This window comes from Camelus bactrianus, chromosome 1, assembly GCF_048773025.1.
Source record: "Camelus bactrianus isolate YW-2024 breed Bactrian camel chromosome 1, ASM4877302v1, whole genome shotgun sequence".
NCBI lineage: Eukaryota > Metazoa > Chordata > Mammalia > Artiodactyla > Camelidae > Camelus > Camelus bactrianus.
In genome coordinates, this window is record NC_133539.1 from 22275093 (window position 1) to 22295828 (window position 20736).

General features: G+C 42.2%; 1 protein-coding gene across 3 annotated transcripts in view; it reads right to left on the reverse strand.

Annotated features, from left to right (window-relative positions):
- CXADR (CXADR cell adhesion molecule) overlaps nt 1–20736 on the reverse strand; it is a 57933-nt gene that overhangs the window by 22082 nt on the left and 15115 nt on the right. For all 3 annotated transcript variants that reach the window (XM_074361323.1, XM_074361328.1, XM_074361322.1), the window contains exons 2-5: nt 12152–12318; nt 7391–7595; nt 1193–1348; nt 111–233 (exon numbers count right to left, since the gene is read on the reverse strand). In XM_074361323.1, the coding sequence (XP_074217424.1) occupies nt 111–233; nt 1193–1348; nt 7391–7595; nt 12152–12318 (651 nt within the window). The remainder of the gene's footprint in view (nt 1–110; nt 234–1192; nt 1349–7390; nt 7596–12151; nt 12319–20736) is intronic.

Consider the following 20736-nt stretch of genomic DNA (forward strand, 5'->3'; position numbering starts at 1 on the left):
TTGCTCAGTCAGCATTCCCTGGCCCTTAATGTGTATTTGCCGACTGAACCACAGGAGGCTACATAAAGGTAATGGGACCACCATCACAACAACAGGAAGAAGACACTTACGAGGAACAACGTCCAGGCGTAGCAGACACTGATCAGAGCCCACTCTGTTTTTGACTGTACAGCTGTATGTCCCAGAGTACTCAGTAGTGGCGTTTTTTACGGATATAACAGGTGAATTCATTTCTGTAGGAAGAGGCGGGGAGGGACCAAAATCCATTTTTATACTATCACATTGCTGAGTTTTTAGTAAAGGCAAACCCTATCGGTTTGACGATACAGGTAAAAAAGCAAGGCAGAGTGAAGCTAGATGCAGAACAAACTATCAGTGAGATACATGCATGTCTCTACAATGCAAACAATTGTGCCTCCAGCTCATTTATACCAAAGCAAAAAAGTAATCACGGCCGCCTCAGTCAGGTGCACTGAGTCTCCGCTGAAGCAGAGTCACACTGATTATAAAAAATATTCCACGCCACCAAGGCTCTTAGGCACAGCAGCAAGATATGCAAACCTGTTTCATCCCTCCAGATGGAGGAAACATAGAAAGTTAGAAGGGGTCATACAGTTTGGCCTCTCAGTTTGATAAAAAGAACAAGATGCAGAGAGAATCCTGGTTAAGACCACGGCGGGGAGGGTGGAGTATGGTATCAGTTTGAATAACAGGTCAATTATAACAAACAGATGAGTGATCAGATTTAGCCAATTTGAATCTTTCTGGTTAACGTCACATAGGATTTTTTTGTTTGGTTTTACAGACACACCATGGGTAAATAACCATATCTTCAACGTGAATCCAGACAAAACACTTAAGATCCAACTCTTGTTATAACGTAGCCACTAATTCATGATAATGAAGAGTTTCCATCAATATTACCATCAATTAAATATATATATATACCAAAGAAATCAATTATAAACCCTAAACAGTGATCATTATAAAAGTACCTCTTCATTTATACTACATGACACTAAGCTGTCATTACAAAATGCTGAGTAAGTCCCATGGAATCCTGATTGTTCATATTACACAAAAAAGGGGAAGGCATTTGGAAATTAAAAAAATACACACATACATGCACAAACCCTACTAGATATAAGTCCAAATCAATGGCAAACAGTTCAAACTGTACAATCAGCAGTACCTGCTAACCATGAGGTGGGCAGTTTCTGTGAGTTGGACAACTTTTGCCATTCGTATCGTAATGGAAGTGAACCTTCTTTTGGTTCACATTTTAGTTTAAAGTCATTTCCAATTTCTTCTGATCCATCAACGTAACATCTTGTACCTGAAGGCTTAACTGAGAAAAAGAAGTAAGTTATAACTTCATATAAGAGGATAGAATGTATGTTTATAACGATAAACACGCAGCATGCCGCACAGCCACGGACTCGACATCAGGCGGTCCTGGGTTCAGAGCGGACAAGACTGAGAGACTACGTACAACAGGATGTCAACACTAGGTGGCTCAGCTTTATCCAGCACACAACAGGCAAGAAAGAGCTCAGGCAAGCAGCCACTGCAGGAGGCCAGGCAGCATCTCGGGCGCGGCTCCGTGCCCCTCCATTCCATGGGGCACTTCTGAAAAAGCAAGGGTGACGCAGGCTGGGCTGCTTTAGGCCCAAGGAAGCGGCCCCTCCATTCCTAACCTATTCTTCTACTCCGAGCTTGTCACGCAGCGCGGCCCTCAGGGAGTACGTGCGGTCACACCCCTCTGCGCACTGTTAACCAATCAGGGGGGTTATAATAAATAATGCTGGTAAGAGGTACGATTTCCTAGTGCAGGAAGGACCAATTAACATTCTACGTTTACACCATCAATCCAAAACCATCGAGAGCAGTGTTACAAAAAGGCAGATTTGAGGTCATATTCCAGGTCTCTCTGTGCAGCTGTTTAGAGCAGCTGCTAACCTAGTGTTGGTGTGGGCAGCAGGGTAACACCCTGGCACTTCATACTCCTCGGCTGAACTGTGTCAAGGCATGCTACACCTATGATAAAACGAACACATTTTAATCATGTGGGCTGATCACTTTCAACATACGCCCGTTAAGCACCACTCCAATCCTCTCCCAAGCAAGTTCCCTCATGCTGGTTGCAGTTGGTCTCACTCCACAGTCCTGGCCCAGGCAGCCACTGATCAGAATTCTCTTGCTATAGATTAGTTCTGCTTCTTCGTGAGTCATACAAGTGGAATAACACAGTATGCACTTTCGTCTTGTTCGTTTATTCATTGTAAGGCTTCTGAGATTGATCCAACTGATCTATGTTGTTCTAGATGTAACAGTTCATTCTCTTTTATTGCTGAGTTGCATCCCATTGACTGACTGTAGTATAAATTTGTTTGTTCATTAATGTACCGGTAAATGCTATTCCCGTTTGGGGGGCTAGACTGATGAAGAGCAGGTGTGTAGCCTGGCACTGTGAGGAGCTGGGGAGTGTCACTGGATAAGGGGGGAGGGGGATGCTGAAGGATTCTGAGAGTCTTCAAGAAGCAGAGATCAGTTCTGAATCTGATGCCTTTTCTGAGGCAGGATTAGGAGAAGCAGGGATTAAACTGGAAATGAAAGCCATCTAGGAACTGAGGCTCTAGTAAAGGATGAGTGGTGCAAAGTGGGTCTGGGGGCCGCAGAGGGGAGACAGCAGTAGCCGACCGGTCACTAATGCTTCATGACCTTGGGGGAGACATGTTCCCTACACGCCCTGCAACTGGCGCTACCTGCATCGCTCCCCCCGGCCTGGTAAACGGCAGGACTTTTGCTTTTTCAGTCGGACGTGATCTTCATTCTTCCAAGTCCTGGATGAGCTTATATTCTTTCACTACTATGAAGAAACGTGAATGAGTTTTACAGTTTTGCACTATAACGAATATCACTGCTTCAACACTCATGTAAATACTGGTGTATGTTTTCCTTTCTCGGTAACTGTGGGGTCATATGAGGTAAGTGGATGATTAGCTCTGTAAGAAAGTGTCAGACTGGCCAAGTGTCGGCCATACCCAGTGGGGCACCTTTAACTGAGGCTGTTGAGGCTGTCAGTCATGACCTCACATCACACATTTCCTGATAATTCTTAAATTTGATTGGATGTTTCTGTTACTACTGTATTCTTCAATAAGGATCAACACATGCATTTAACGGCGTTGTTGACTTTCCTAAGCAAATCTGTTTCTTTTTCAGATTGATCAGCTGCCCTGCAGACTACGCCTACTGGATTTTTAAATCAGTTTGGCAAATTATTTCACACTCTGAGTCTTCAACAAAATGAGCCTCGTTCTCCATTTCTTCAAATTACCAATAAGTCCTTCAGTACATAAACTAGCAGTACGTGAGACACTGAAGCAATGCTCTGTACATCAAACATCTACTGGTAATACAATATTCTATCCCTAACCTTCCACTTTTCTACTCTAAGTGTGTCCCTTTCCCATATACCAAACATATCCAACAATGCACAGTACTTAAAGTGGCTGCTCAAGAAATTCAGGGCCCCAGTGAATCTGAGATCTCAGCATACTCCGTCCTCAACAGAACAAGATCTTCCTGACACTGGTTTCTGAATGTTGCTTTTAGAATGGCCCACCTGCTTTCCAGTGGGAGGAGAGTGTGCAAATTTTTTACATACCAACCCGAAAATTATCACAAGGGGAAGATTAACTCAATGCAAGGAACTTTGCTGGATTAATAGAAAGGGTAAAACCACAAAGGGAACACAGATAAAATTGTATCCTCTTTGGTCTGGGGTTCCAGGATACCTGGCCATTGTCCTCAGAACATTTGCCACCACGATCATTAGCAAAGCCAACAGTCCTTCTCAGGTAAGGGTACATGACTGTCAACTTCTACTTGGTCAATGTCCCACCAGTCAGCAATGCTGTGCTCCATGCATGTATTGCACAAAATCATCCTTGCATGCTAGTGGCCTACCTCAGTCTACAGGAAACACACTCTAAATCCCTACATGGGACAGATCATTCTTTTACCATCATGTCATCCACCCAGGAATGCTATTTTTCCTTGGTTCAAAACATGCTGACTCCTGGCGAAGTCCATGCATAGACGCTAAAGAAATCAATGGGCAAAAAGTCTGAAGAGGAACAGGTATTTGTATACTCTCAAAGTGGCTCCCCCAAGGCATTTTTTAATTCCAGAAGGAAAAACAGTAATTTTTAAAGTGGAGAAACCCATCAGATAAAACTTAAACCAAGTGATCATGATTAATGACACAGGACATCATGTGTCCCTTGACACAACTGGAGGAGACTAAGGAGATGTAAATGCAGTGTGGATCTTAGACTTGATCCCAACACAAAAGGACACAAACAGAAAGCTATGAAATTCAAATAAGGTCTGTAGTTTAGTTAATAGTACTGTCCTAACATTAATTTCTTGGTTTTGGTAATTGTAATAAAATTTTCCAAGACGTTAACATTAGGAGAAATCAGATGATGGATATATTATCATGAACTCTCTAGTATTTTTGAAACTTTTCTATAAAACTATTAAAAAGTTGGGGAAAGTCCTCCTCTGCACCAATGGCTTGCAAGTCCTACTGTTGACTGAGTCACCACACATGCTGTTGCCACTGTGTTCTGGCAGTGTGGCTGTAGTCTGAGGGCACCATACACATCTGGGAAACTTAAATGCACGAGCTCTCCTCTTCAAAACAACCCAGTCTATGTAGAGCAAAAGGTCTCAATAATAGGCTTTTTCAGAGTAATGAGGGAAGGTGCTAGTTATGCCGCCATCACATTAACCCTTTATCAGTTCCTTTCGTCATCTTCACCCCCTTTCAGCTTCTTATTGACCAGCACCCATGTGCACGTCTGGTGTATCTTTAAGAGCACAACGGGCCAAGCAATGGAGCACGTTACAGCAACCTGCCACCCCTCACACCCAGGCAGCGACACGGTCATCCTGGTTCATGCCTGCACAGCGCCCACGGCTCAGTGAACCCCATGGTGGCATCTTCAGATTTCCCACAAATGAATCAAAGTAGGACACAGATGCTGTGCAGCGAGCAGGCGCTCCACCGGACCACCGCTCAGCCTGGCCCCTAGAGGGCACTGTACTTAATCTTTCCTCCAGATTGTCTAAGGATTCTCAGAAAAATCAGATGAAGCATCTGTCCAGCTCTCACTGCCAACTGAAAATTCTGGTGTTTTCACCCGCAGCAATGGTCATGACGCAGCTGAAAATATGGGAGAGAGAACTACAAGAAACTCTCCTCTGGCTCTGAGACAGCCTTGCCAGGTCAGAGGATTAGTCATCCCCACTTCCCCTTTTCTCCCCTTACCCCTCATTTAATCCCTCTTCCTCCCTGGTCTGAACTCAGGGCTTGCTTGGACATGGTGATCCCCTAGAGAGCTAACAAAACAAGTTGCTGGGTCAAGGCTTTCCACTGATCCAGGCTGGGGAATGAGATGTTGGGGGCCTGAGGTTTCATATAAAGGGCCCTGACTCCTGGCCAACAGTCACGACTGCTGCCTCCAGTGTGCCTGGCCACAGGACATGCCCCACTACAGTCCACCTCCATTCCCTTCTTTCTGGGATATGTGCTGCCTTGTGCTGTAATCACCCCTTCAGTTGTCACCTGCAAATTCAATGCAGAACCTGGTCTTCCGGGATCACACTCAATCACTCATACACACACACACACACACACACACACACGCACACACACACACTGAGTGCCTGTCTACACCTCTTCTGGGAACACATGCCAACCGCATTCCTCCCAGTGTACCTGCCCCCATCAAAGAGGGATTTCACAATAAATAATTCCGACAAACATGTATAATCTGCTTGGTACATCATGAACCAGTTAAAGTTCCATATGTATCCTAACTCAATGCTTCCTGGAGAGCAGTGTTTAAACATATAGTCAGGGTTATAATCCCAGGTCTGCCTGAGCCTTGGGTAAAAGTCCAGACAAGTTATTAAATTTTATGTGCTTTCACATTTATAAAAAAGGAGGTGACCTCATGTTTACTGACCGTACACACGAAAGGCTAGAATTTCCAATGCTACCATATTTCTCTTCCTGGCTCCTTGTTCAGGTTCGCTTGCTTTCAAACCACAGGAAATATTCTGAATGAGTTCCATTTAACAAAGAGTGCCTTTTTCCAGGAACTTCTTGTGTGTCCACTCAATGACATTGCCAGGACACTGCCTTACCCACCAAGACACCCTGAAGTTGCCACTGGGGTGCATAACAAAACTGCATTCCTGTTCCTAGTCTCTACCTGCTCTGATACTCATTCTTCAGAAGAGAATGATACTCATAATGGGCCTGGAACCCAACACACCTGACTCTCAGTTCTCTGAAACAAATGCAATGAGGTAGACGTTAATGCGGGGGAGACTCCACCAGATGAGTGTGGCAGGCAACTCCAGCAAGCAGCATTTCCCACATAAAGTGGGTCCCTAAAGGTCCCCCCAAACCTGACACCTTAGGTGACAGGGGAAATTGACTGTCACAGAACAGAGCTAGACAGTTGTGATTTTCTACATGGCAGCCATTGTACTTTTGTGTAAAGCCCACCACAAAAGATTTTAAAAGTATATTTATGAACAACACACCTTTCAGAGTTTTTCAGTTTGCAGGCATTAGAGTGCTTGTGCATGACCACATCTAGAGAAGGATGATACACTTTGCAATCTTGGACTGTTTACAGAGCAGTTGATATTTACCACCTTAACATCCTGGAGAGCTACATCCTATTGACCATCTGTCTCATCTCACTTTAAGGATGAAAAACAGTGATGCTCAGGGAGGTTAAATGACCATCTGAGGTTTAATGGCCTCATCCCAACTCAATATTCCTTCTACCACATTCCATTTCCTTTGTTCTGAATTCTCCAATTATTCATCATAAAAAAAATCACATTTATTCTTTGGGAAATGCAGTTTGAAAAACCTTAAAGCTCACAAAACAAACAATTTTGAACTGAATGAGACTACATAAAGATTTAAAGATAATTAACTCTTTTTATGTTTCAAAAACGTAGGCTGAGGCCCAGGAAATGAAGAGGTTCTATTTACTTCTCAGGGCAAATCGGAGGATGACACACAAAAAAACCTGGATCTTCTAACTCCTGGCTTAGGGTTCTTATCCTGAATCACCGAATTTCTTCGTTTTCTTTCAAATTCCTCCATGAATTTCACAAAGAAGTTGGTCACATTTTTTTCTATCCAAAAAAAGCAAGTTTTATGCTACTTGAGGACTTCAGAATTACTTCAGATATTTAAAATTATTACTCTGAAAAACTAAGCTTTGTCTCACATAAATGATGCTGTGACCACTCGCTCTGTTAATAAGTAACATTAACATAAATAACTTACCAAGAACTGTAAGCTGAATCTTCTTATTTCCAACACCAGGAGCTTTTTTCACTTTGCACTGATAGGTGCCAATATCTGACAACTGTAAGTTTGTTACGTTTATTGATGCATCACCAGATTTGAGATCACTACTTGTAAAATGTACTCGTCCCTTCAGATCTTGATAGTAGTCATCATAAATTTTGTCTCCAGAATATAAAATAATCTAAAAGAAAATCAAAATAAGACAGGGAGGAAAACACACAAGCAAGCAAGCAAACCCTGTCTCATTAGGAGCTCTGGGTACACCATGGTACTGTGGGATCAGAAAAAAGAATAAGGACACAGTGACACGAGGAAATCTATAGTTATGCAAACCACAGATCAAGAAAACAGGAAGAGACCAATATGATACTTGAGTATGGTCGCACACTGCCATTTTAAATGGGGAAACCAAGCCCCACAATGATTTAGCAATACAGCCCTACATCAGAGTGATTGGGTGAAACTGGACAAGAACACAGATTTGTGATAACACTATTTTTCAGCTGCCTCAAGAGGATGCAGTTAGCCAATCAAGTGTGTAAAATCAAGTACATACCAACACTACTACTCCCCAAAAAGGGCTCATGATAATTTACCTGTGGAATTTAACAACAAAACATTCTTTGGTCTTCATATACTAAGTTGGGGGCACCTGAAGGTTCTACGCTCTAATAGATAAGATCATAAAATAAACCTCTTAAGATGTGTGTGTCCAGCCAGGTTAACAGGACCTTTCAATTAACCTTCTGTGACTAACAGCAAAGGCCCTGCCTAATTCCACTGAATTTTCTGAACCACTGTTACAGGATTTGATGGAAATAACTAAAGGTTAGATTTAGAGGGAAAATAAATTCTGTTAAACTAGACCTGGAAAAGAACTATAATTGTTACCTCTGACAATCACTAAAACTAATTTAACAAACTTTATAATCTTTAATTCGCTAATGAAATCCTTCATTGTGGCCATCCGAGACCAAAAGGCCAAAGAGCGGTGGTGTGGCCAAATCAGAAAACAAGACTGCCAATAATTTTTTATCTGAGATGTTTACTGTGAACAGTGAAGCCGGAACTGGTGCCATCTACAGAAATTTCTCCAGGGCATGGACCTGGGTTCTCCTATTACCACCTCCCCTACCAGCTGACCCCACTCCTAATTCACTAGAGTCTTTATTTATATATTAAGTGTCTGCATGGAGGAAGATGCAATACCAGTTTGCTAAGTAAAAAAAGCAGCAGCTGAAGGGGCCACGAGAACTTCCTCTGTAAACACAAGCCATCACCGCCTTTGCTCCACCTTCCCCCACACTCGCAGGTCAACAGCAACACGGGGAACTCCTCCAATGAGACTGTCTCTTCCTCTGTATTAAGTACCGGCTCTCTTGTGAAAAGCCACAAAGTTCAATCCATTGTACTTTCAGTCCCTCATTTTGCTATACACACACTTTACTAGTCTTTCAAGGAGGGCCTGACAAATAAACTGTCCCCACTGTTAGTCATTTTTGTAAACTATCTTAGTATTTTCCCATGAAAACAATCTTATAAACGGTAGTTAAGAAATGGGGAAGTAACATTTACCAGGGAATTTTGATTTCTCTTCAAAACCCTGCCAGGATGGTGGCATTATCCACGTTGAACCTTTAACCTGATCACAACAGGGAATAAGAATGGAAAATTTCTCCAGCCCAGTCCCCTACCACACTGCCCGCCAGCTTGAAAACACTAAAATAAGGGTTTAGCTAGCATTATAATGCAGCCAGAATTCTATGTAAGCATCCTCTACTGCATCAATCTCTCCCCCAGCCTTTCTGTCTTTTATTTTGGTCTCATTTTTGCTGTGTTTTAGGTTAGAGGCTAGGTTTCCCACTCAGCACAGAAGTCCCGCGGGCAGCGAGGCTGGGCCTCCCACTCAGCACAGAAGTCCTTGGGTTCTCCTTGCATGAAGGACACACAAGGCTACAGGACACACTGCACCTTTTGGTCTCTAGACACCCCTTGTCACAGGGCTTCACCCATAAGTCTTAAGCCAGAAGAATTTAAGACCCATGCTCTCAGAGAGTGGACAAGATGGTGAAGCAGAAGGATGCTCTTAGCTCACCCTCTCCCACGAATACACCGAGACAGACATCCACCCACCCATTCACTCAGAACACCTCTTGAACTTTGACAGAGCACTGCCTTCTTCAGAAGACAAAATTCGTCGCCAGCCTGATGTTCCTCAGTTTACAATGGGGGTACGTCCAGATAAACCCATAGTATCAGTGATGATAAAGCAAAAGCCCAGTAGTGATTCAGTTCTTACTATGGTCTACGAAGTGCTCTAAAATTCTATCATCAATGGAAACTTCCCAAGTTATCATATGGAACTACCCATCCAGTCATGGATTAATCCCCACAATCAATGACCCATTAGTGCCAATTTCATTCAACAGACATCCCTAGTGCCTGTTATATAAAAAGGTTCTCTGTTACATGCCGTTATGAAAGTTGAAAGAAAAAATGAGTAAGACCCATGCTCTCCATTCATACACCTTAATCAAGGACCCAGTCCTGGACTCTGAAGAGGGATGGGCACTGCACCGGCACAGGAGTCGGGGGTGTGCAGGACCTCAGGTAGAAGCCTGCATTCAGGGTGCTGGCACTGCCATGGAGGGGGGTGGGGGGAGCAGACAGTGAAGAGCAAGACAGGAGAGACAAGGGTATCAGGCTGAGTATGAGTCAGGCTGGCACCAGAATTAGGGCAATTATCCTTGAAGGAGGTGACCCTAATCATTTACAACTTGGGAGAGCTCCTTCATTTTTCTGTCACAAATACATCATGGACAGATTGCCTGTATTTGCCAAAAATAGTTAATTACCTAACTGCACTGATTCAGCCATTAAATGGCTGGATAACCACTTCTTTAATATAGATCGTAAGTAAAAAAAAAAAAAAAAATATATATATATATATATATATATAAAACAATATTCTTCTAAGTATTTGAACTTGTTTTTCCTCCCTGGTCTAATTTATTAACATTGATTTTTGTTTTTAAATTCAATGTCAGATGAAGCTACTACGAAGCATTCTCAATTAAATGAAATATTCTGGCACCATTAAAAGGCAAAGTGTGATATATGTATTTGCAGATGAGGTTGAAACCAAGTCCCATAGAATTAACAGAAACTGGTGACTAACAGAAATTCTTGTGCTAGTCCTACAAAACAGCATGTAAGAAAACAGCTAGTTAAAAACCCCTCCACTTGTCCCCTGCCTTAATTTTTGACTCCTTAACCACCTTTATAGATAATGCCTCTGACATTCTGGTCACTATAGCAATGGGAGAGCTAAGTTGTTTCCAGGAACTTGGAGTTGGCTCCTGTGGGACCAACGACCCTAAAACTGGGCATGGGCAGGTAACCAGGGAACAATCTTCTGACGTCAGAGGGGTGAAAACCCCAGCCTCAGATCACGTGCCTCATGAAAAAACACGTAACTCAGATTCACCTGTACAAAACATAGATTACCTCACCTTTTCCCTAACTCCAATCACCTTTCCCTATGCCTACGAGCACTCTGCTGCTTTGTCTCACAAACATCTCAAACCTCTTGCCTTTAGGAAGGCAAGGCTGAGATTTGTTCTTCTGCCTCCTCATTTGGCCGATTTCTGAATAACTCTTTCTCTGTTGCAAATCTCACCATCTCAGTGTCTGTCTTGCTGCACGTTGGCCAAACGAACCTGGATCAGTAGCAAGGTTGTCGGGCAACTTTTCTCCCTGGTGCTCCTTTTGGCTTTTCAAGTTTTCTACATTAGGCTCTTATTATTTTGTAATTAGAAAAATTCTACAGCAATATCGTTATCTGTTGGTATCCATGGGGCATCAGTTCTGGACCTCCCCCCTTTCTCCTTCCCCTCCTCAGATGCCAGGAGAGGCAGCTGCATGTGTTCGCGTCCCTCATATAAGATGACATACGTGCATATAACTTACATGCACCCTCCCATATACTTTAAATCATCTCTAGGTTACTTATAATGCGTAACACAAAGCAAATGCTATGTAAATCACTGATGGCACGTGGGAAATTCACTTTGCTTTCCGAAATTTCCTAGAATTTTTTTCCCCAAACATTTTCAATCCACAGTTGGCTGAATCCATGGATGCAAAACCCAGATACAGAAGGCCAATTGCTGTTTCACTTAAGAAATTCAATGTATAGGGTATTTAACTTGAAAAAATACAGAAGACTCTAATAACATGTACCTGTGTTATTCTTAGACGTGTCCCTTGTGCTAATAATGGAATCCTTGTGCGAAATTTAAAAACTCAGTTCTACCTAACTTTTCACGAAGTCTGGTTTACTCGCTGTCCCCAGCACATTCTGCACTTTCCGGCCAGGCTCTCAGGCCTGCTCCACGTGCCCCTCCCCTGCTCCCTGACTCACACACACTTCCGGATCCAGAATTTCAGAACGTTCACGTCCACAAGTTCCTCTTCTTCCACACAGCCTTCTCTAAGAGGTGTGGTGACCTTCTCTTCCTCTGAAACTGTGGATCACTTATCCAGTTTGCTCCATTACATATGTGCCCTCGCTTTCCACCAGAGCAACTGCATTCCTTACCCAGACGGTAAGCCGAAGAAGTCTAGGGCTTTCTTCACGGCTCCCATGTCCCCCCACCTATGTGACCAACACAGTGACGGACACCTAAGACAAGTTTCCCTGCCATCTGCCAAGTGAGCAGCACGCAGCACACTTACCACCTGATCCACCTTCTGATTATCAGCTGGAGATAGCAGCCACTCAATGTCCAGCGGGCCCTGGTCTTCTGCACCAAGGGTAAATTTGCATGGCAAATAGGCAGTTTCCCCTTTGGCCTTTTCAATCATCTGTTCGGGAGTAGTGATGCTCAAACTTCTGGCGAAATCTAGAAAATGAAACACGGCCTCAGCACCTGTGTCAGGCTGGCAGGACACTCAGCACACCTCAGCTGTTCAGAGGGAGTATGGGATGCGGTGGAAACAAGATTCTATTGGGGACCAGAGTAATGAAATTCTAATTCAGCAGTTCCCAGTCCTTTAAGTTTGTGCTTCTGTAGAAATAGAATGACAATATTAATACCTATCTTATTCAAAACAATTTCCTTTCAAAGCACTGGGAACTTCCCAACATTGTATGGAATATAAGCTTTCCTATGTGAAATATAAGAGCCTAGTAGAGGATTTCTGTTATCCAAGCAGATGTTTAAAACTGAATCTGCTAGAGGCTCTGAAAGGTCAGTTGTGTCGCGCTGATTCAAGGCTACATTAATTCACGCTTGCCATGGTGCCAGGAACACACTGGGAAGGCTTGTCCCTGGGACACATGCTCATGAATTCTGACACATTTTCTGCCAAGGCATCGTTAATTCCAAATTTTTATTAAACTTCGTTCTGTAACTTTCATTGAATGATTAAAAATATTCCTAAACAAATTTTGATGACAATTCAAAAAGAGAGGAAACTGTCACAGTTTATGTATTTTTAAATGTACCAAGTAGTTGACCTCAATATTATCTTTAAGACATGTCTGTTTATCCCTATTTTCTTTCTGAAAGTCATTATTTTTAAAAGATTATCTTAAAATTTCACAACTTATTCTCAAAATAGTACTCTATGAAACTTCCATTTAGATCACAATTAAATAGAGAATTAATGCCAAATGGCAATATTCGAAAAATCTGTAAAAGCAAAAGTAGATGTCCCGAGCCCCAAACAAAAATTCCAACATAGATTCTTCCAATTGAGTTTATGAAAGAGATGGCTTAAACCCACTGCAACTCTGAAAGTCTCCTCAGGGCTAATGCTTTTCTGTAACAAAACTAGTATCTTTTACGTGCATAAAAGAAAGAAATTAAGCTATGAACAAAATATCAAGTTTAGTCAATTCATTCATAAAATTAAGTCTATTTGCTACATCTAATAAGACTGCAATCTGAACAGCCAACAACTTAATATAAAATGTAAATTTAGTTTGTAAATGAACTATCAGGCAAAACTTAATTTTTTTTCACTATTTACACTATAAAAGTTTGCACAGCATTAGTCTGTCAGTGTTTTCCTTGTGATAACCCAACAGTTTCTTTTGTGTAATGTATGCAGATCTGAAGTTTCAAAAACACAGTTTTCGTTCAGCAGCTCTACTATTTGGACCTCTACATCACCCAACCCTGACATTCAGGGCTGGATGATGACCTGGAAGAGGCTTTAAGCACTAAGGTTATGATAAGCAGAGCCTGTCTCTCCTCAACCACACACCCCCCACCCCTCTGCCTTCCCACTCCACAGCTCAAACCATAAAAATAAACACAGAGCAAAATTAAAAGAAAATCCAAGTCTTAATTCTCCATAATGACGGTTTTGATGCTGGTTTTCAAATGATAAACTCCAACAAGAACAAACCAAAATGAAGAATTAAATTACTGGTCATCACATGATCCTTTCCATTAGTCCTTAGAAGAGGCTTAATATAACGGACCATCAGTTGTAATAAAATGTTAATAAGGCTGAAGCCAATAGATTGAGAATGAAAAGAAAGTTAGGTTACACACAAGATCATTTACATTTAAGCACCGTCCTAAGAGTTTACCACATTTAAGTGCACTCATCAAATAGCAAATTACAACTGGACATGGACTCTCTGCAGGCCCTCCCCTAAATCAAAGGCTGGCCTTGTCTGGCCAACAGAACGTAGCCTGAGTACTGCTGCACCAGTTCCAAGGCTGGGCATCAAGAAGGCTTGCTGCTCCCACTGTGGTCCACTGGGACACGGGCCACCACGTGCACACACCACAGGAGAGAGAAGTGAGAGAAGTGAGGTGTTGGACCAGCAGCTCCAAGTGCGCGGCATGCAGCCCCCCAGGAACACCAGCCTGGACTCCAGCCCCAGAAGCCCGGGCAGGATGGTGAACTCACACGTGAGTTAAAGCCACTAAAGTTTGTGTTGTTTTGTTACACAGCAAAGATTGATGATGTGCCATCTAAAGCCACTGATTCAGCCCAAACGGACTACTTACCATCTCCACAAAAATCCACACTATGCCAATCTTCATTTCATGTCCACATTTCTGTTTTAAATGATATGATTTGATATTCATGTGTATAATCTCAACTATCTCTCCTGATTAACATTCAAGTCTCTGAATAAATACATTCTATCATTTCTAATAATCTCAGTTCCATTCCTACGTCGCTCACTCTGGCATCCCTCTACATCTCTAGCCTACAAGGATTTTTCTTTCCGTCTTCCTAGGAATGCTCACAGTGCCTTCCTTTCTGCGGTCTCTCTCACCCATTTGGCACTCAGCGTATACTGTCTTTTATTTTTTCCCTTTTATAAATTTGAATTGTGAAGTTGACTCAGGTAGGCTCCACGGTTTTTGTCATATATTCTACACATCAATGCGCTTGTCTTCTTCCCATATTACCTTGTATCTTTACGTGAATTTTTAAAATGAATGCCCTGATTCACCATCGAATTATTAGCTCCGTTAGGGTCAGGAGAAACTGCGGGTATCTTTATCTCCTGTTTGTGGTTCCTTGCACATTAGTAGAAAGGAACTGATGACTGAATTATAAGTTTGATCAATTTAAGAAATGTTGAAAATGAGCATTCATCTGCCAGAAGAGGTCCTGCTCCTTGAAGATTTCCTGTCCACAGCAACTACAAATGTTGTCTGCACTTAATTTGTCTGAGTATGAACACCTTACATATGAAGTAAGGTAAGAACAATCTAAGTACAGTCCAGAATGAGAATTCCATTTCAAAATGAATCCAGAAACATCTCAAAAACACGAAGGCAAGAACGTATGCGAGAATGAAAATTTGCTATAAAAGCAATTAAAGTTTCCTGGTTTCTCTGTGCTTCTAGAGTTTTTATTTTATAAAAATCAAATCAAATTTAAAAGGCCATCAATTAGACATCGAGATGACTAAAAGTTCAAATCCTCTTAATCCATGCTCTCAGTACTTACAGCACAGTCATTAGAATAAAATGTAAGTTTGTTTTCATGATAGTATCATTCTTTCTTGTTTGATACATTAAAATTACTTTTCTCTTAAAAGTATCTGAGGAAACATTTATTTACATGTGTATGAAAATGACCTGGATAGATAAACTGTTAGCAGTTACTTTTTTAAAACTGAGATTTAAAGGTGAGCTTTATAATGAGATTTTCTTAATATGAATACTGCTAAAGACATTTTAAACAGATTTCTAAATGGCTTTCAGTATTTCTTTCTCCAAAAATGTTTAAAACATTCAGCTGCTCTTCATTGCGCTGCACTAGAAATGAATTAAAATCTCAAGATGGTACAAAACAGTTATTGGGTCTCCTAGCAACGCTGAAAGGGCCTCTCTGCACAGAGGCATAGTTTCTCAAGTGTTGATGTATGCAACAGTCACAAATTGCAGAAGACAAAAGGCAGACATTTGGTCTCACGCAGTGTTTTGGGATAGTCTTTCTTAATGCTGCCCAATTCCATTTATGCAGCAAACTGAGTTATAATTTAACATGCAGGTTCAAACATGGTCTCAAAACTAAATCAAATAACAAATCTTGTGATTTTACTCAAACTTCTATTCAGAGTGTGGTGAAATACAGAGCATGTGATCAACCACGAGGACCTGCAGAGTCCTGTTAGTAAGTGCCCAGCACTGGATTATATAAATAAACAAGCTGAATCACGTCCCATTTTGTCCGTGACTGAAATAACATCTCCCAGTTTTCTACTTGTTTCTCTAATCTCTGAATTCCAAATCTCTTGAGTCTGCAGAGCCTCTCTTCTGCCCAGTCTGACCTTTATCTGAGCAGCAAAATGACATGAGCTCCTCGGAGTATCTTTTGGCTACGAGGCTGTCACCTTCTGCTAAGGCCTTGGACCTGCTTCTCCCCTCAATGGAGCAGCACTGGAGATAAGGCAGGGCACATCTTCTCCAGAAGGCAGGCAGTGTTGGAACTGATAAACTGCCTTATATTTCTTTAATTTCAAGTTTAAGTCACATGTTAACCTAAATGACCAGAATGGTCCTCAGCTATCTTTCCCTTCTGGCAACCTTAAAATCAAAGGAAGCTGGACTGTGCTCATGAAACTTTATGGTTGATTAAAAAAAAAAATAAGTAAATGTGTGGGAACTTTCAATGAGGTTTTGACTGAGGAAAGCCATAAAGAAAAATAGAGAACACAAAAGCGATGAAGAAAAACACAAACACTTAACTATATTAAAAAAATTCAGGTTAGAAAAAAAAATCACCATTTAGCTTTCAATAAAACTTGCTGTAGGAAGATTTTCTGCTCTTCTGTCACTGAGGAAATGAAACAAAAAGAATGGTGTGAAGCACGTTTTCCATGTATTTACCCATATGTGGAGCCTGCCAGTGATGGGATAGGCAGTTTTTGCACAAGAGTCCTGAATTCCAGCAGTGCTGGGTAAGGTGCTTCCCCCTGGGCAGAGAGAGGGGCTCCTACAGCTCTCATCTAGAGACCTAGGCAATCAATGAAGCACTTCACTACAGCAGAATCAAAGGGCATTCGAGCAATTCTGGACCCAGGTAAGCAGGTCACAATTCTGGGATACGCTGAGGAAAGCAGAGGCAAGCAAAGTTCACAGGCCCAAGTACTTCTGCACAGGAGAATGGAAACAGAAAAGGCCACAGAAGGCCCAAGTGTTGGAAACTGACTGCAGCACACACGGAGTCCAACTTACTGTCAACACAATCAGAGGCCTGTGAAACGTCAATGTGCAAACCCACAGGACCTACTATGTGCAAGTACTCTGTAGTAGGATGACATCTGAAAACCACCCCCAAAGTCCAACAGGCGGCATCTGAAAACAACCTAAACACCTAGTAACAGGCAGGAAATTAGGCTAAGAAATCCAAGCTCCTCTACCTAGGACAAAGAACTAGCGAAATACACTAGACCAGAACTAGTCCCCTCCAGCAAAAAGACCTTAATAAAATATGGCTCTGGCATAGTAAAATCAGTTCCTACTCACAGTAATGGAAGCTGGACTGATATTTACCTGATGGCAGAGATAGTCACCTAAGCCAATAAGATCTTTCAGAAAGAACATGACCTTTAACACATACACATGTAATAATAAATATACAAATGTAATAATATGGTGGGGGGGGCTGTGCAAGGAACTGAATAGTGTCCCATCAAAATTTCTGGTGAAGCCCTAACCACCTCCACATGACTGTGCTGGAGATAGGACCTTTAAGGAGGTGATTATGTTAAATGAGGTCATGAGGGTGGAGCCCTAATCCAATAATTGGCACCTCCTTAATATAACTTTAATGTTATGATTTATAATAAAAAATACATTATTTAGTCTGTGTCCCAGTTCCTTGCACAGGGCTCCTGAGTGATAAATGTGTCTTTTGTTACGATAATGAAGTGACTTAAGAAAATCCCTAAGCAACCAGGGGAACCAATCACTCAATTAGAGGATTGGAACTTCCGGTACACCCCCCCCCCGCCCCGCCCCATCCCCGGGGAAGGAGATGGGTGAGGGGCTGGAGATTGAGATCATTCACCAGCAGCCAATGATTTCATCAACCATGTCCTGTAATGAAACTTCTACAAAAACCCAAATGGACAGTGTTAGGGTAAGAGAGCTTCTGGGCTGGTGGGGAGAGCAGCGTGCTCAGAGAGCATGAAAGTGCCATGCCCTGTGCCCATACCGTGCCCTCTGCATCTCGTCCACTTGGCTGTGTATCCTTTTAAATAAGCCGTGATTAAGCTCTGTGAGCCGCCCTAGTAAAGTAATCAAACCTGAGGAGAGAGGATTGTGGGAACCTCAGACAGACAGCAGGTTGGTCAGAAGCACAGGCAACCACCTGAATCAGCATCTGATTCGGGGCGGGGTGGACAGACAGGTGGCAGTGTTGTGGGACTGACCCTCATTAACCTGTGGGAGCTGACCCTATCTCCAGGCAGACAGTGTCCAAGCTGAGATGAACTGCAGGACACCTAGTTGGTGTCAAAGAATTACTCGGTGACATGGGAAAAACAACAACAAAACCACACACATCAGAATTGGTGCCCGAATCAAAAAGCCTCAAATCCAACCATTTTTACCTTCATCCAGGCCACAACTATCTCTCAGGAGGACTCAGCCCACGTCCTTCCCCGCATCCACCCCCTCACTCTAACCATCTCCATGCTTCACCCCGAGTGTTCTCTGATCGTTTTCTGAAACACGTCTGAGAACCCCTGCCCCACACTGATTGCCGCTGTGCGCCCCAGGCAGTTCTCCATCCTCTCTCCCCACTGAGCACACACACTTTACAACACTGCCTTCCCTGCTCCAGCCCACCTTTTAACCTCACTCTTCTTACTTTGGTCTCAGTTCAGGCATTTCCCCAGAAAATGTTCTTTGTGTCCAGACATGGACTGAATCCGATATTGCTCCTCAGGCAACTGACGAGGCCTCCATCCTAAGCACTTTTCCTGCTTTGCTGAAGCTGCTTCTTCACCGTGTGTCCTTCTGCCCTGTACCTTCAGTAAATAGTTCACATTTGACTTAGAAGCCGAAGCTGCTTGATTATCATTGATATCCTTCAGCATAGCAAATTTTCTGGTACTCAGCTTTAAAAAAAAAAAAAAAGTGAAAGGAAAAACTCACAGGCACAAGTAGCACCTTCGCATAAGAGAAGGGAAACAGGATCCACCAGAAATCAAAGCTGTTCCATTTCAAAATAGTGGAGAAAGGTTAACAAGATGCATTATTGCCAAAAATAGGTGAAAATGAGTTAAGACCTTTCTCTTTCAAAGATGGAACCACAACAGTGAAAGCATCCTTCTACACTGGAATTTGACACAACATTGTAAAAAATGTTAAAAAACAAAAAACCAAAAAAAAACAAAACAGTGAAAGCATCCTGGCCTGGGACCAATCACTGAAGAAAACCAAAGAAATCAGAGGAAGGGAAGAGTAGATTAAGTGCACACCTGTGGAGCACCTAGTTTGCACATGTTTCCCTTACCTAAATGGCCCACTTTCTCCCTTGCTCGGCTTCCTCCCACTGAAAGTACCTGTAGCCATTCATCAAAGTACCTCTTACCTGTGGCCTCCTCCCAGATCGCCCACAGGCAATGTTAACTGCTTCCTCCTCTCTGTTACACAAACCATTTCTCTACTAAAGGTAGTTGTTTACGTGCCCCTACCCTTAAGCACAAACTTTCACTTGCTTAACGGGGTCCCAGGGTTTCATCTCTGGAGGGCAAAGTTCCAAGCCTTAGTCAACAAGTCCCTAGACCTGCCTTGGACAAAATTGCTCAGTTCAAGTGGAGGCAGGAGCTGGGAGCAGAGGGGAGGTGAAGGAGCTATTTGAAAGGGAAATGAGGAGAGGACCATGAAACCGTGCAGGGAAAGTAGGGAAAGAGGGTCATGGGAAGACTGCATCTACGGAAGGAAAGGAAAGGAACAATGAAACCCAGACAGGAGACACAGCTCAGAGGGAGCTGAGCAAGCTCCATCCGGCGCTGACAGGAGCAAAGACTGATGCTTATTACTTTATTACCCACACCACAAGAAATGTTAGCAAATCTGGTAAGAAATTAACATGTGGGCAACTTTATATGTAATTATGTTAACATGAGTGAAATAGGACATGAAAAACTTTTGTGAATATCCTAAAATCACAACTAAAGATGGAGAAGTTGCTTACCTAGCTCTTAACTATCTCTAGAATAATAACACGAAGCAAAAGGAAAAAAATGTTACACGCCGATGTGTGGTTTCTCAAAATATCTGGAGTTCTTCCAAAGATATTAACAAAAAAAGAAAATCTAGAAATAAAAATAAGAATAATCTAACTTTACATTCCAACAGTAACACTGAGTATTTCTTTGGTTTCTTCAAAATGGGTATGTTATAACGACCTTAATGTCAACTGTTTTAAGAGTTTATGTGATATTGACTTTAGTGAGAAATGTCAAAGAATGTCATAGAGATGACTGTTTTAAATGAAGGAGACATTCAATCGTATCGCTGAGTTTAGATCATAAAATTCAGGAACCTTCCATAAAAACACAGTAATATGCAAAAATGATTTATTAGAATAATGTTGAAAAATAAACTGGGCAAATCAGGAACTGATATGTTTAAGGGATTGAGTAATTTTGTTGTGTGTGTTTGACAACAAAAACTACAGATCGGATGTCTGGGTTAGCAAGCAAGTCACTGGGATGCTCTAAACCCTGTGCAAAAAACGCATGCCAAGCTGTTAAGATCTATTTAGATCCCTTCCTTGACCGCAATTCCAAGCTGCCGATTTCCTTCCATCAGGGAGCTGTT